This window comes from Mugil cephalus, chromosome 22 (genome assembly GCF_022458985.1).
Source record: "Mugil cephalus isolate CIBA_MC_2020 chromosome 22, CIBA_Mcephalus_1.1, whole genome shotgun sequence".
Lineage (NCBI taxonomy): Eukaryota > Metazoa > Chordata > Actinopteri > Mugiliformes > Mugilidae > Mugil > Mugil cephalus.
Window position 1 is genome coordinate 3,800,305 of NC_061791.1, and position 17,130 is coordinate 3,817,434.

The window sequence follows — 17,130 nt, forward strand, 5'->3', positions numbered from 1 at the left end:
GAAAGAAAGAGAAAGTTCATTTTGTGCAAACCGATTAGGTTTTGAGCCTTTTTTTTTATAGACAGCATACATCATAACATCATCTGCATAAGTGTATTATTCTTAATTAACTAACTTATAGGTGGTTTGGCTTCTACACCAATTTACACAGACTTTAAAGCTGTAGTCTGACGTGCTCCTCCACAGAAAAGTACACTACGAGCTGCTGCGACGCACAAAAAGAGTGGTTATTGGTTCTCTTGGTAGTAGCATGTTTCCGCTTTAGTATTTCCGGCTGCTTCTCTGAATTGATGGGTTTGGATCAATAAAGATGGAACACATCGAGGAAAGGCTGGCATTTGGGTGGCGTTTTTTACAGAATGACCAGTGCACAAGCATAAACGGCTACGTACGTAGGTTACGTCATCTACGTCCTGCAGTACTCTTACTCAGCCACTAGAGGCTCCAAATGCAAGTTAATCCCAGAGCTATTCCTCTATCCTGATTGGTTCTTAGCTGGTCACGTGTTTCACGGGCGCCATGTTAGATACATCTAACCCATATTCACCCATAGAGAAGTGGCAATAACAGAGAATAAAGTTGGATTAAAAGTTTAAATATACCACTCTGGTCAATCTTCACAGACCTCCAACTACAGTCATCTTCTCCATTCTTGACAACTGTACAGGGATGGATAATATATAACTCACGTGTTAAAATGACTCATTGACCATTTTTTAATTTAGCCAGGAGTCAAGCTGAGTCATGCACTGCTAATATAAAAGCTAACGTATATGCGCAATAAGATTGTGAACATGCTAATGTGTAAACTGACACTGGACGTGATTAATAATTTCATGTAATTACGTGGAAAGCCATCTAATAATGACTCGTGAGATCTACTGCAGCTTGAAATTAGCATCGCAACAGTAGCTACGATTGATTTAAAACAATGGGAGGGAATCTACCTATACAAGGTTATAAAAATGAATTAATTAGTGTTAAATTACCGACATGCCACATGTCGTTTCAACAGTTTAACATTCATCATAACACCTCTTTAAACCAGAAGTTTAAAGAGCAGCTCATTGATGCAGTCACCACTTTATCACATGTCTACAACGGGAGCTGTTTTGACACGACTCACCTCGTCCTGAGCACATAATTACCTCTGTTTCCTTTGTACACGCTCTCTTTGCTTTCCCCCGTCTCTGCAGAATGACTAATGACAACCAGGAGGGTTGTGTGTGGGCTGGAACAGAAGACGGGCGATAGAGTAACGGGAAGTTATAGGTGTGTAGTCGCATGTTTGTGTGTGTGTGGATTTTGGGAAATCCTTTGGCGTGCGGTCGGCGTCGGACCAAACAGGACCAATTATGCCCCGCACGCTCTTTTCAGACACTAATGAGGGGCCGCGCTTGTGAGAGCCCAGACGAGACAAACAAACACTTTTTGTGCAAACACAAAATCGCACATGAGATAAACACGAGAAAACAGGGGGGAAAGAATGAATAAACGACACACTGTACCAGGACAGTCTTTGGAAACGCACCACGCCTACACGTGCACAATCACCGAAGGGTCTTTGTCTTAATAAATAACACAAATCAAATCACTGCAGGTTTAGTGATATGAGGAATTTTACGACTATAATGAGCTGCGACCGAGATTACATCACTTTGCAAAAATTGTCGTCGTTTTTCCACAAAAAAATAAAAGGAGACACTCACATAAACCTCAGCCCTCACTCCTGTACCAGCACAAAAGCCGTCTAATAGCCTTCGCTGCAGAGCAGCCCGGCCAGCTGCAGGCTCCTCCATCCTGCTTGATTACCGTCTGAAGTAACCTGTCCAATCAGCGCCATTCATCGCTGCCAGCGCTCACGGGTTAACTCTGACCCGACTGACCTGCGCCGAGGGCCCGGCCTCTCAGCCTTGACCTTAGGTGTGGACGCCTATTGTCGGACCCGCCAGCCCCGGCGCTCGCACAAAGGCTTGGATGCCAGAAATGAGGCACTTGAGGGAAACTGGAGAACTCCTGACTAGAACTCCTCCTGTTTTCCAAAAAAAAATAAAAAAAATCAAGTGCTGTAATTGAGGGTAAATTTTTTTTAGAGCTGAGAGGAGTGTTTGTGAATGTGTTTGTGTTTTTTTTTTTTTTGCTGAATTGCCAATTGTGTGAAAAGGAGGCGAAGAGAGTTGGCAGGAGGACGTAGTGTTTAAACATCTAATTGCTAAGAGTCAACACTTAACATTTGTTTTTTTTTGGGGTTTTTTTAAGTTCGAGACTCTGCACAGTTGACGTCTGGTTGTGCTGAACCTCTGCTGGAGTCTCAAAAAGGAGATGGAACCAACACGTTTTCATACTGCAGACTCTATTGGAAGAAATGTTTTTATTTAACCACAGATTTGAGAAGCTGGCTAGCTATCCAATGAGCTACCAGTTTGGAATGACGTCAAGAAAATTAACGTTAGCTTCAATATAATAAATAAAGTATCTATATGACGTATTAAAATTGCATTTTGGGGAGATTTCTTTTCTTTTATTTGCACTTTTTGTGTTTGATGTCTTAATCTATTTTGAGGTTGTATAATGCAGTTCAAACTTTTCTGCACCTTTCTTCTCATTTCTTCGAGTTCTCAGTGGTTGATTTTTACTCTGAACATTCGGTTCCTTGGTTTTGATGCTTAATGTGGTCAAAGATGTGGAGGTGAGAAAAAGAACCTGTGAGGGCAGGTACACCTCTCACTCAGTTATGCACAACTTTAAGTCTTGACATCAGGGATGGCTGGTATAAATGAGCTATTACGACTAAGCCCTCCCAAGCTAACACAAAAAAAGATGAGAAAATTATTGTTTTAAATAACTTATAATGGATTGTTTTAAGTTTTGGTGGTAGCAACACCAAGAACCAAGAAGTCAAAAGAAAAACATAGAATATCTCTAAATGGGTTGATTTATTACAGCCCCAGGTCAGTTCCATTTATATAATTCTTGTAAGTGATTGACAGGTGTTAGCCACGCCCCCGTCATTCACTGATTGGCTAAATCCAGTCAGCCTCAGGTCATTGGTCTAAAGTGCTGCTGGTGTCACAGTGGGAGGAGGGAGAAGAAGTTCAGCTATGGCGCCGTTAGCATGAACGAGGTGGAGCACTTGATTTATAATTCATTTTCCTCAATGTCCTTGGAGGAAAAGTTGGAAGTTAAGATGCTTGGATCACATCGGCCAAACGATGCTGCAATAACTCAAAGGGACAAACGGTTAAAATTGTAAGTTCTGTGTTTGTGACTGGCTAACAGCAAGTGAAGCCACTAATTCACTTTTCTGTTTTGAGATGCAGCCTGGTCCCAACGAGGAACTGTATGTTTGAAACATTTGACTCACGTTCTTCTGCACGAGAAGATGAAAATCCTCTTTGATTTGAGTCAAATCTTGGTGTTAAGGGGTGATTAATGGGTCCTGAAGTCAGACCAGTTGAGAACCACCGATGTAGAGCAGTAAAAAAAAATAATGTGCCTGTAAACGATGTAACTGTGTGTATTGTTGGGGATGTTCCTTTTGCTGCTGTGTTCACTATTTATTCTGTATTATGCATTTGTTAGCACCCCCACCAAATGTCACCACCAGGTCTGTGGGTATCACTGGCGTCTGTTTTATTCTTAAACCCCCCTAAATAATTTGGTGTTTTATTTATTTATTTATCTTTTAAATTATTTTTACAAAAAAGTGGCAACAAATTCAAAGTAAAGTGGCTAGAATAAGAGTTTAAATTAAAGATTATATAATATAATTCTGTACGGTAACTTAACTTATGATCATAAATCTGTTAGAAGGCGTAGGCTACGTACGTAGGTTACGTACGGGGGGGCTTAAAACCTAGTGACGCCCCTGGTGGGTATCAAGTTGACATTTGAGGAACTGCTGCACTTCTGTGCTTTCAATGTGCTCAATGTGCACAATCAAATCAGCCTGAACTCACAGTCCTCGAAGTCGGAGCGTCCTTTGCTGCTTTTGCTCTGACGAGGTGTGTCCTCCTCCAGTTTGGAGAGCACCTTCAGGACCTTCGTCTTCCTCTCCTCCATCCTCCGCTCCTTGTCTTCGGTCTCGTTGTTCCTCCCTCCGTCCGACGGCTCAGCTCGGTCGCTCCATTCTGGGTAACTTCTGGCTTCCTCCTCATCTGTGTGAGAACCTGGAACAAGACAAAAAAAACAAAAAGTTACTTTTTTACATTTTAACACCACAATTATCCTAATCTCGAAGAAGAGCAAACACATTCGTATTCATGATCATCTATGTGGAAGTAGCCACTTAGTAAAAAAGCACTAAAATCCATTTCCAGTACTTTTCTAAACACTAGTTCTCATCACATTGTTCTCTTAAATGCCACAGTCACATCTCCTCTCAGTCCTTTTCGAAGCTTCACTAAAGAGCCGGACGTTGTTCCTCAAACTTCCATTTTACCACTGGCCGGCCAATTAAGAGCCCCATTATCTCTGAACACAAAGTCCACAGAATACACTTCTTAGTGTGGAAGCGCAGAGACAAAGGGAACCATCAATGCAGACTCCAGCTTAAAGAAGCCTCGGATTGTCTTTTGTAACAGTTTCCATTTGAGTCTTTTCTTCGCTCCACCTTTGCGAACACTTGTGCTTCGTGTGTTAGCGCATGAGCGATAATTCAAAACGTGATACATCTGGAGATGGTTTCCATCCATTAGGAGGAGAAAGCCTGACCAGCGGATTCATTGAGGCCTCCCTGAACGCGGCGGCGTTCATTCGTCTGTCCCGGGCCGGTGAGCGCGCAGAGGTCGTGGTCCCAGATTGATGGAGACACGTCTCATTTGACAGAGCGGCCTTCCACTAGGCTGCACACAATCTACGCCGCCGCCTCTGTGTCCTACCCCAGTCCCCAATGTCACCACGACGGACGACAGGTTGAGAAATGTATTCGGTGGCAGAGCGCGAAATTCATCCAAAAACTTCTACAGTGACACGGTGACAAATGAAAGGTTTGTTTAAATGTGACCTAAATAGAACAACGCCTGTGTAATGGAGTAAAAATTAAAAAAAAAAAAAAAAAAGAAATTTCTAATGTAATTTAAGTTTATTTACCAAAATAATATTAAATAACTTCAAATAGAAGACAGAGCCCAATTTGCTGATGTCTTCAGGTTTGGATATGTGCAGGTTTTCTTTCCTTAAAAGTAAGGCAAGTTTTACCAGAAGTACACTCCACTTACACGGGATACGATCAACGTGGTACAAACAGTTATTGCATTACATTATAAAGCTCAGGGTTTATACTTGGTTTAGCCCTTATTTAAAGCTTTGCACTTTAAACGTGGACAACTAAAACTGAACAGATGTGATTTGTCCGAGGCAGAAGGACGGAGTATTTCTGTGATGTGTTTAGTACTTTCTGCAGGTGTTAGTAACATTATAAGAGCTTAGATTGACTCTTGAGGTGATCCAGACTCGTGGTGCATTCACATCGGACTCAGAAGTCGGAATTTCCGAGTTCCGAGTTGGAATTTTCAACTACAAAGTCACTGCCCCCGAGTTGAGTTTCCAAGATGGCCGCCCCGTGTGTTAACACTAATTAGAAGCTCCTGTAATATTCTGTTTTTTAGCACTTCTGATTAGTTTTTGTTGCATTAAATCGGTCGTACAGACAGTATTTTTCCACATACATGTGTTGAAATTCTGTTATAGTGTAATTTAAGTTTTTCATGTGTTATATGGGAACTATAAGCCTGTGTCACGCTAACAACGGCTAAAAAACAACAGCCTGGTAAAACCAAACAGAGCCAAACTCCACTGTGGCAATTTAAATTAAAAAAATTAAAACTTTTGAATATTTTTTATAAATCCCTGCCTCGTGTGGTCTTGTAAATTTCATCACTGTAAATAATTATAGTAAAAAACTCATGAGTTGGTTCAAGTTATCGGTTCGATTTACAACTAAAATAACCTTTAGTTTAACATTATAGCAATAATATCAAGAATTTTCAATAATTTACTCAGAAATGTAAATATTGAACACACCAAGTTATATTAGGACAAGAGCTTTCATGGAGGCGGCCATCTTGTTTTCCAACTTCTGTAACTGGAACGCCAATAACTCATTCCCGATGCTGACTCAAAAGAAACGCATGCTTCTCAATATTCGGTTGACCAAGGAGAATAGAAATCAGAACAATCTCATCTCACACCCTGTTTTTTTTACACAACGAGAAAAGCTGGAACTTCTTTCTTTATTATGCATCTCAGTAGATTAAAGAACGTCTAATGATTTCTGCACAGACTGTAATCTTCCGTCTCCTTTTACCATCTTTTATTTGTGTGTAAAGCCGCCACTGAAATTATTCAGGATTTTCCTTCCTCCTCGCTCCTATCCTGACGTCCAACGCGGCCCTAATCCATGAATGCTCTGCGGTGATTACTGGTCAGTTCGGGCTGGAAACAAGAGCTCCGTCTAAAACACACACAGGGCAGGTTACCATACCAACCACAGCATCTGAACGCAGCAGATAGCTGGATTTGGCAGCGAGCGGCCCGAGTCAAATCCCCTCGCTGATCTCAAAAAAAAGGCCACGAGAGACAAAAAAAAAAAAAAACACACAAAAAACACACACTGCCTGCCCCTTAACATCCAGCGCACCAGGCGCAGGCAAGAAGGTTGGACTTGTATCTCTTTCTCTGCGTGTTTGAGAAAGGGATGAGCATCAGCGAGACAATCGCCGCGCCGAGGCTATTCAGCGATGCCACCCAGAGCCTCCACTCCTCTATCTCCTGGAAGAATGGCTCGAATGGGAGCGGGCTGGAGTAAAAAGAGAAAATCCTCGCCAAATTATTATTCATGGGGAGGGGATTTTCCTCCTTTTTCCTTTCAGGCCTCCTTTATCGAAGCCTTTCCCAACACGTCACCCTCTCTATCAGCAGTGACAAGTGCCAATCAAAGGGCTTGAGTCCAGGTTTTTTATTTTGCAGGGGGGGGGAAACCCTGGAGGATTTCGGAAACAATAGCCAATGAGTCCACAGCGGCGGTGGCTTAGAGACAATAGCGACATGGCTACACTGTCAGTGTGTGGTCTTCTGGGGGGGAAACGATCCTTGCTTAGTACACAACTAATCTCTGCTCGCATCATCTCTGTCTTTCTGCGGCCTAATCTGTCCTGTAGCTTCCTCAGCCCCCAAACAATCCACCAGGGTCAGTTCAGATTAGTGGTCTTTGTGGCCCCGCTACGTCGCTACGTTCACCCGGACACTGACATCTTTAGTTCGCAGCTGAATGCTAAACTCTGGAGTGACCATGAAATAATTATGAGCAGGGGAGGGATTATTCTACCTATGAATTCCCGATGAGCTAACGTGAACAAAGGTCTTATCGTGAGCCCGGCCGGGGAGCAGGAGCATCTTATCGCGGCCGATTTCTGGGTCTTTTAAACCTGTGAAATGTTTTGAATTGATCCAAAGATGAGAAGGAGGATCAGAATAAAATTATGGCGTTTGAAGAGCTTTCGAAAGATTAAAGCAAATGTTGTTTCGATTAAGAAATGTCGGATAGGGTGGGTTATAGAATCTTAAATCTTAGAGACCAGAAATACTAGAGTGCGTCCAAATCACATGACCGATTTAAGACGACGTAGCAGCAAGACACAGCGAGACTGAGTCTCCGTTTTGTAGAAAGTGCTAACTTAAAAACCATATACAACAAAATGTCGGTGACGGGAGGTGCCCACTTGAAAAACCCAATGATGAGCTGCATACTGCCTGCTGTTGTTGGCTAGGCTAGTTAGCTGGTGTCTGATTGTTAGTTGCTAGTGATAGCTGAGGGCTAGCCTTGTGTTTTGCAGAGGGGAGAAGTGTTGGTTGACATGTTGTCGCATGTCCCATCACTTATTACCTAATGTTGTTGGCTAGGCTAGTTAGCTAGTGTCTCCTTGTTGGTTGCTAGCTGGTAGCTGACTGCTAGCCTGTGACAGGCAAAGTAAAACTAGGCTTATTATGAAGAATTTAAACCACATGTTTTCCTGAATATTGCTGTCACGTTGCATCTGGTGTATGGGAAAAACGGTGAAAAGCAAAATGCTAGCAAGCACAGATCGCTAGCTAGCTTCAAATGCTCGAAAGAAAAAAGAAAAACATGACAGCCCCTTTCCTTGCTAAGGAAAGTTGCTAAGGGTAGTTTTGTAAATGGTAAATAGTTGGACAAAAATGCATGATGCATTTCCTGCATTTTAATTGGAATAGTTAAAATTAACTACATTGTTTGTTAAATTTCTAAATAAGCTTTTGAAATTTACACTTAAGTTTTGCATTCTAAGTCATAAAACTGGTTTGTCAAATATATTTGTGGTTTTCACAGTGAAAAATCAAACTTTTTCCTACTCGGATTTCATGGTTTTAGCCTGGTTTTAGGTCCAATGTGAAGGTTGGTTGTGGTGAAAACAATGAAACCAAACAAGGCGACAATGTAAACCGTTTTTAAGATGAAATATAAAGGTAAAACCAAAATAGTCAAAAATGGCCAATTATACTCTGGACCGCAGAGGGTTAAAGATTTGCAAACGTAGCCTTGGTCAACGAGGACGACAATTTCTGCAACTCTAAGGACATTTATTCAAGATATTAATGATTTTAAGTCGGACTAAATGTAAAAAAAGGTGTGTATTATATCTTATATATATCTGCAGGTGAAGATTTGATCCAGTCAAGGCTCCTAGAAGAAGAAGCACACATGTTTAAGCAGCTCCTTTTGTTTCATCTGTAAACTTTTACGACTAAAGCAACGTTCAAAAAAGGAAAATAATAATAAGTTAATGCTGCTGCGGGTTGGTCCCTTTCACATTAGGTCCAGTTATGCAGTTAATATAAAAATATTAGAGCACCTTTTAAACAAATCTGACTGGTTATTTCAACATCCTTCCCTTCATCTAAATGTAAATCAGCACATTTGGTAATTTGGACTGAGCAGCAGAATCCTGTCGTTTTCTCCACGGAGTCAGAGTGAGGTCAGCCCCTCCATTACTTAGGAGCATTACTGAGAGGGTAACAAAATCTCACCTATCCACACAAAGACATGCCACACACTGGGCATCATTTAGAGACTCGGCGACCTCAGGAGCGACCTCCCCACGCCCTGCTGATGACCCCTCCCTCACAGGGTGACCATGCCTTTGGCCTCTAAAAGGTCAAAGCACACAAGCCATCACCGGGACCCTCCGTGTGACATCTTCTTCTTTTTCCACGTCGTGTCGGATTCTCGCAGGGCCGTCACACGAGGAAAGCCTTGTTTTTAAGATGTGTCGGGGGCCCAGAAAAGCTGCACTTTACAGCTGAAGGGAATTTAGCTCATTGTGTGTGCAGACAATGGATGTATATTGTATACTTTTAACAGGCTAATAAACCTGAAATTCCCTTAAATCGCGTTGAAACGCCTCCCTGACAACTCCAGATTGGTTTTCCATTTATTTCAGTGCAAAGAAGAACAAGTAAATTAGAAGAATGTTTGGATTTAATAAACTATTATCTAGTCCTGGGTCTCAGCGTTATGTCATCAGCGTAAAGTATTTACTTATTTTATCACCTTGAGGTTTGTTGTGTTGCCACAACTCAATATTTTAGTTTCTTTCCACTGTGTTCTTACATCACCTCCAATGACTGAAGTATCGAAATTATCGATATTTTGATTTGAGAATTGATTTTAGAGCATAAAGACCTGGTGTCGGAAGTATCGAAGTGCCCTCAAACTGGCCCCTCCCTTAATTATTCATAACTTCAGTCCTTCATGTCATAAAAACAGGTGAGTCGCCTTAAAAATGAGAAATTAGATATAGAGGCTGGAAACATGGACATCACAAAATGTGAAACACTTTTTTTTACAAAGCTTCAGACAAATTTACATTTTGGAAAACATTTTTACATATTATAAAAAACAAATTACAATATCATAAGAGTCCTGAAACAAATTGACATACGTCACCATCAACCCGGAAAGGGAACGTACCAACTCTCGGACGGAAGCTGAGGTCGTAACAGGAGCAGCCAATAGGAGTTGTTGTTGTCGACTGTTGATGGTAACCATGGTGACCAGAGATGGACAGCGATAAGGTGACGTTTTTTCCCGTTTTGTTGGAAACATATGAGCCACTTGACCCTGTTTTGTTTTTCGTGGTGTCGGTCTTTAGACTTTTTAAATGGCATGGATCAGACCAATGGACCAAACGCATCTCAACAGCTGGAAGTGCAGCATAGCGCCCCCTATCTAAAGTATGTCAATGAATGTCAATAGCTTTTTATTTTGAAATGGACCTTTGCTTGCTATTCAGGTTAAAATGTTAAAATGTCCCTTTCCGGTCGATGGTGACGTTTGTAAATTTGTTTCGCCGTTTGCAAAAGTCTTATTAATTTGTTTATATATGTTATATGTTAAAGTGATACAATTTTGTTTTATAATATGTAAAAATGTTTTCCAGAATGTAAATTTGTCTCAAGCTTTGTAAAAGTGTTGGTTTGCACCTCCTGGCCACCGTAGCATGGAAGAAAGCAAGCTTACGTCACTGGTGAGGCCACGCCCCCTTAACAGACGTTGCCGTGTTGTGTATCGTGTTGTGTATCGTTCTTTGGACACTTAAAAGATTAAACTCTGGGATTTTCTCTGCACTTTCCTGAAGAAAGAGGGATAAAAACTGAATACATTCATGACTCCAGGCCATAAAAAAGATGGACAATATGATGCTAATATCAGTCATCGGAGTTGTTAGTTATAATGTTAAAAAATAAGCGTTTTAATGAAAGGTTTAACGTTGGCTAAGCTTCATGCTGTATTTACGCCATGATTCATTAATTTAACATCATGGAATGATCATGAATTAACGACAGATGTCTTTTATTACCCAGAAATTCAATGACGTAAAAGAGTAAATCTCCCCGTATGACACCTCCAGCCATTGACTGGGCTCATTCACCCGTTTTTCTGCGTAATCGTTGGCGGTCGTCGCTAAGCAACAACATATTTATTATGTGTCTGTCTGACAAACAGTAGCCATTTTACCCAAATGCTAGCAACACAACAAATAAACACTGACTACAGGGGAATTTGTATTTAGCGCTAGCGATTTGTGGCCTAATTTACCACTATTGACTTCAGCCACTAGTGGACAGTAGTGGAACTGCAGTTTTTCATTTTCTAATTTGTGCCTCCCGGTTCCCTATCAGCCCCCTATTTAAAAATAAATAAATAAATAATCAAAAACAGAAACATACAGGTGATTTATGTGATTCAATCATTTATGCCGAGCGTTCGGATCAGAAAGACGTATCACCGCTTCCCTTGAGTTTATCGGTCAGCTGCAGACGTATCAATCTCAGGTGTGATGGATGCACTTCAAGCATCCTCGGGGAATATGGCACGCCATGCACCATTAGCACTGCAGCACAATGACTGATACGGGACGAGAAGAAACAGGACATGAAGGTGGGAGGAATAAGGAGCGAACCATCAGCTTACGGGCGGCTCTTGGTTTCCACCTTCTTTTTTTTTTTGTGCTCGTGGCCTGTACAGTAAGCGCTGCCTCTGAACCATCATCACTCATGAATGTACACAGCCGGCCCTACAGGTGAAGGTGATACTGCAAGCCAGCTGGCCCTAGCAAGGATTAACGGGCTTAAGTGTACCGGAGGCAAGAGAACGCCAAACACAGCGCTGACAGTGAGGAGACAATGGCTCCTAATAAACCAGAGCTGACAGGGACTGAGAGGGCTTTTACCGGATCAGACGCTAATGGTGAAGACGGGCTCTTGTATTGATTAAGTATTGTTGTTAAAGGCCCTTAGAAGAGGGCGCCAGTTTTAACACGGAGGTGGCACGTCATAGTAGCGCACATTTAACAGAAAACATTTCGGTTGGTTCAGGTTTAGGGGGATAACGCACCGTGGCTGGACCGGCAGGGAGAAGGTCTGAACATGTCAAACGATGGACTCAAGTCTATGATCCATGAAGATGGAGACCCAGAACCTTCTTCATCAGACAGATCCTGCAAGAAAACAAATGAAAAAAATAATATCACAATGGAGTTATTCCTAGTTTGTTATCAGTTGGAGCGTTTCCAAGGCTCGGCTGAGGAGTAGAGCATCCTGGTTGAGTCACCAAGCAGCTGTGTGAGATAATATCAGATGGTCTGATTGCAAGTTTAAGATGGTTGTGTGAGATTTCCATTGTGTTTGGATGCCTGCGCCGCGGCAGGAGCAACAACCACGGCAACAAACCTGTCACCTGCCGCACGGGTTCGTGTTTGGTCACTTTCTGCACGTTCCCAGTAGTTTACAAATAGACGTCTTTGAATATGAAGGAGAGCAGAAAGGGATGAGTTCGCATTATCTCTCTTTGTACTGTTGGTGTATTGGTTAATGGATATTAAAGTATTAAACCCCTAAGACATGAACATCCGAATTACCGTAATTCACCAAGTGTGGCTGCACAAGAAAGCAAAAAAAGCAAAGAAATACATCTTATATTTTGATCAGAGACAAGAAATTTGTGCTTATTTTAAGATTTTTTTGACAAGAAAAAAAGAGTTTAACCCATTAGCAGATTTTTTTTCAGTCTGTTTTCAGCCACACTTTGATTTTTGTCAATAGAGCAAACCACTGTGAGTTACGGTAATTCAAATAATAATTCAAATTAAAGGGTTAATTAAAGGGTTATTTGCACATCTTGGTTTCCATCAAGCCTTTTCTTAATTTGGAGGATATGTTAAAGACATTTAAAGCTCAAAATGTCACACAGCCCTGAGTGCATGTAAAATAAAACGCAACACAGCAAAGAAAGATGGTGCGTTTAATTTACCTCGGTAAAAGAGTGGAATTGCGCACCGGGAATGACGTCACACCTGAGTTGTCTGCGTTCCAGTTACAGACGTCAGAAAACTAGATGTGTCCATTAAAGCCTTGTCTGAATGTAACTTGGTGGAAACTTGGTGTGTTCAATATTTAATTTAAAAATCTGACTTCATGACTCCAGAACTCAAAAATCCCAACATCTGTGTCCAAATAGAACGCACCATTAAACATCTACTTAAATATTTCAGAATGATTGTCCCTGTGTAGGACTGACTCTGTGCATGCTGATAAAGTGCAAAGATATTTCCTTTAAGAACCGGATTTAAGGTTGAAATGATAATGGCCGCGATGTAAACCTATAGTATGTGGATAATTGAGGTTCCTCCCACTTTACAACTCAAAACGCTGCTTTATCTCTCCATTATAAATAATCCAGTGTGTGCGGATACTCGTTTTTTTCGATGAGGTGAATTATGCAAATGTTTCGTATGAACCCAGCTCCGAGCTCTCCAGCTCCTCATTGTGGTTTGGCGTAATTGCGGGGGGGGGGGGGGCTTACGAGTCTCATTCATGCTTTTCATTGGGGGGGCTCTCTCTCTCATCCGTCATAAAGGGGAGATTAATCGAAAGATCACGTGGAGCACCTGCGTCCATTCCGCTGCAGCCCAGCATGCGCAAGCCCCCGTTTGCCCCCCTGACCCCTCAACCCCCTCAACCCCTGGCTGATCCTAGCGGCGGCGCATCCTCCAAAAGAATCCCGCCGCGTCCTGCGTTTAACTAAACGTTCCCCCCTCCCTGCGACGGCGGAGCAATGAGCTGGTGTAAAAGCCTGCCATACAGTCCGCCCCCCCCTCCCTCCTGCAGCCCGTGACTGATTAACCACACACCTGCTGCACGCCGCGTGCCCTCTGTTATATTGTGTCTCAATTATCAACAACAATTTGGCTCGACTTACTGGAATGACAGTTATAAATGCATGCCAGTTCAAGTTTGTAAAAGGGGTCTTTGTGTGGGAGGGAGGCCATGTCCGCATGGTTTTGGGTTTATTGTGCGATAGGAGTTGATTCCTGAAGGTTGCTTGTGTTTGCTCACAACGAGGCGCAGCCCCGCTTTTTTTGGAGGAAATCTGATAGATGAACAGAGGAGTGGTGGTGATGGTGGTGGGGGGGAGCGACACTCACCGATTTGTTTTCCTCGACTCTCCCCGCGGAGTCACACCTTTCAGAGATGCTGCCAGCTGTGAGGGGCCTCAGAGCACCTGAGGAAAAAAAAAAAAAAAAAGAAAAAGCCACAGAAAACGTCGAGCTTAAAGGAGAAGGAACGAAACTGCGTGTCCGCAGTTGCGCCGCCGCTGCAGGCAGGCATGTGTGTCTGAGCGTGTGTGTACATAAGTGTTGGCCTCTGGCACACACTTCCATGGATTTGTCTTTTGTACTTGAGAGTGTGTGCACAGATATGAGCAATGCCGTGTAGTAGTCCCAATTATGGCTCTTAATCTCTGAGCAAATAATGGCAGAAAATGGAGCAACAAACCCCCCAGAGGAGCACCTGTCTGCAGGAGCGTGCCAGGTGCAAACATTGTTCTGGAGACACGGAGAGAGAGAGGAAAGACAAGCTTCCAGCAAACTCGGGCAGATTTGATCTTATTGTGAGCAGCGGTGGCAAACATGTGTAAATAGCAAAAAAATATTCTGGTTATTGTGGTATTTATATTTGGCTGGCTAAGGACCTGCCCGAGTAATAAAGAATATATATATATATATATATATATTTATCCTCCTGGGAGCTTTTGTTTGCTATGCCTTTTTAATTTCTCCGAGGTATTTAGGATCAGTAGTAGTTTTTGACAACAACAAAAAAAAAAAACAATGTCCTCATATGTGGACACTGGGATTATTTCATTATTTATATTACATGACAAAATATGGCTGAGAAAAAACAGAATTGCTAACAATGAAGTCCCAGCGTCCTCAAACGAGCACTTGCTAATTAGCGAGGTTGTAGCTCGTTGCTATTGCTAAAAAGTGCTAAATTTGCACGTCGTATCAAACTAGAAACGTCAATAAACATAAATAAATGCGTTTTAACTGTAGAATTTGATGAGGTTTTGTTCCTCATCCACTTTTGTCCCGTGATCGTCTGTAGAATAAATCCGACGAAACGCCCGCTATCTTGTTTTGACCAACTTTGCTACCACTAGATGGCAGACTAAAGTGTCCACGAACGAGGACAACGGGTTTAAATGAACTAGAATAAGCTGCAATAAAACCTAAAACTTAATGTCCCCATATGAGGACACAGGATCTCAGGAGGATTTGAGATTTCTGCAGCGACGCCGGGTTTAAAGTTATATTTTTCACTGACATTCATATTTACCACCTTCTCAGAACAACATAAAAACCAGAGCAGAAAAAGGGGCGAGAAAGACACAATGAATCATGTAAAAGATGCAGACATTTGCCTTAAAAGTAGCCGTGGGAGGAGCTTGAATGCAAAAACAAAATGACTGTTCTTGCAAATGTGTCAAAACCTGGACGAAACACACGGCTTCACGCCGAACTCAGAGATGAACTGAACCTTTAACCACCACCGTGTTTATCTCCCTCCCTCCGTTATCAGCCAATAAACAACCTGCGCGGGACTAATTGAGTTTTCTGCACGCTCTCCTCTCAGCTCCTTATCCGCCGTCGTGCTCGGATCCAAGTGTTTCCAGCTATCTTGGTCGGACTTTCCCAGTTAATGATCCACTCTAGCGGTTTGATCTTTATTAATATGGCACATCCTGATATCCCTATAAACCTTTCTTTATTCTGAGTTGCCACACCTTCGACGGGGGGGTAAGAAGCAGTTAAGAGCTCGCAGCGGCATGCCTGGGAGCAAATGAGAGCCGGTATCGCAGCTCGTTAAAAGAAAAAGCCGCTCGGGCGCCATAAAGGCATCGCTTACTTCTCAAGGACCAAGAGAACACACCTTCAAGGGTCGTGTTTTTCCCCCCATATGTGTTATTTCTCCACACACACACACACACACAATCGCACACACACACACACACACTAACATGCACGGACACACCTGTCTGACTGCTCCCTGTTATTAAAGTGACGGTTTTTGCTTATCAAACAATCTCGTTCAAACGGTCGCAGCAGGAGGTTTACACTCCGAGATTGTTTGACTGACATAAAGATACACCCGGGACAAATGGAGATTTCACATTATCGCAGATAAATCTCAGAGAGTTGAGATAAATGGTGAGTGAATACGTTTGTTATTTGGGTCTGAGTGTTCACCTTTGGCTCAATTTCCACCAGTTCACCAAATAAAATGAAATTAATTTGCAGACATCTCCTACTGCTGACTGTTGGATATTTGTTTTGCACGGAGAATTTTATTTTTCTTAATCAGTTATATACCTGCTGATCCTGGGTCGTATTGCATACTCAGATCAGACCAGTCCTCCACCGGGGAGAACCCTTCCTCCAGGCCGAAAGGACTCGGCAAAGACTCGGGCTCCTGCCGGTCCAGGAGGAGCAGCTGGACCCGGGACAGAGAGCCCAGATTTCCAGAATCACATCCCACCGTCAGCGCCGCCAGACCAGGAGACAGCTCTGCAGGGACGAGGGGGAAGACAACACAAGAAATTAAATATCCTGCAGCAGATAAAAAAGGGTTGCACGTGTGAATTATTTCTCTGATGGCTCTGCTAATAACAAGCAAACACTGGCTTTTTCTGTAAATATTATGCAGCTGAGATCTTTCTAATTACTTAAAATTCTCTTTAAAACGTTGCAGGTCAGAAATAATGAATAAACCATAGAGTCAGTGGTGATCCCAGGTTTAAAGACATTCATGTCCTGATCCCTTGGTGGAGTCCAGCTGCTCTGCAGATTTGGAGCTACTGTTTGGTGCATGTGGGCTTATATTCTACAATTTCTCAAACATTTACCTCGTCCTGGATCATCTGTTTCTTTTTAACCCTTTAAAGTATCACTGTGAAGTTTTGCTTTTGTCTGGAAGACCTTCGTGACATCTCAAGGATATAACTAACTTCCAAACAACTCTCTCTTCCCGGTCTTGTGTCCCTCCCCGACCTGTAGCCGTCAGCAGCCGTGTGTCATAATTACCGTAATGGCAACTTCCCAGTTTTAAGCCACACTTATAATTTTGTCCATCTGTGCGTTACGGCAATTCAAATACCGTAAATTGTTTTTTATGTGCACTCCAATGTTTTCCAGGTCTTAAAGGGTTAAAATAGAAAATCGTGCTCAAAATTCAACTTCCTGAAACTTGTCCCAGTTTACATGCAGCGGA

General features: G+C 42.4%; 1 protein-coding gene across 1 annotated transcript in view; it reads right to left on the reverse strand.

Moving 5' to 3' along the window:
* The window catches only part of LOC125000172, a 46,198-nt gene that overhangs the window by 18,407 nt on the left and 10,661 nt on the right, over window positions 1-17,130 (reverse strand). The window contains exons 4-7 of the mRNA XM_047575568.1: window positions 16,233-16,427; window positions 14,004-14,080; window positions 11,915-12,017; window positions 3,960-4,169 (exon numbers count right to left, since the gene is read on the reverse strand). Of these exons, the coding sequence (XP_047431524.1) occupies window positions 3,960-4,169; window positions 11,915-12,017; window positions 14,004-14,080; window positions 16,233-16,427 (585 nt within the window). The remainder of the gene's footprint in view (window positions 1-3,959; window positions 4,170-11,914; window positions 12,018-14,003; window positions 14,081-16,232; window positions 16,428-17,130) is intronic.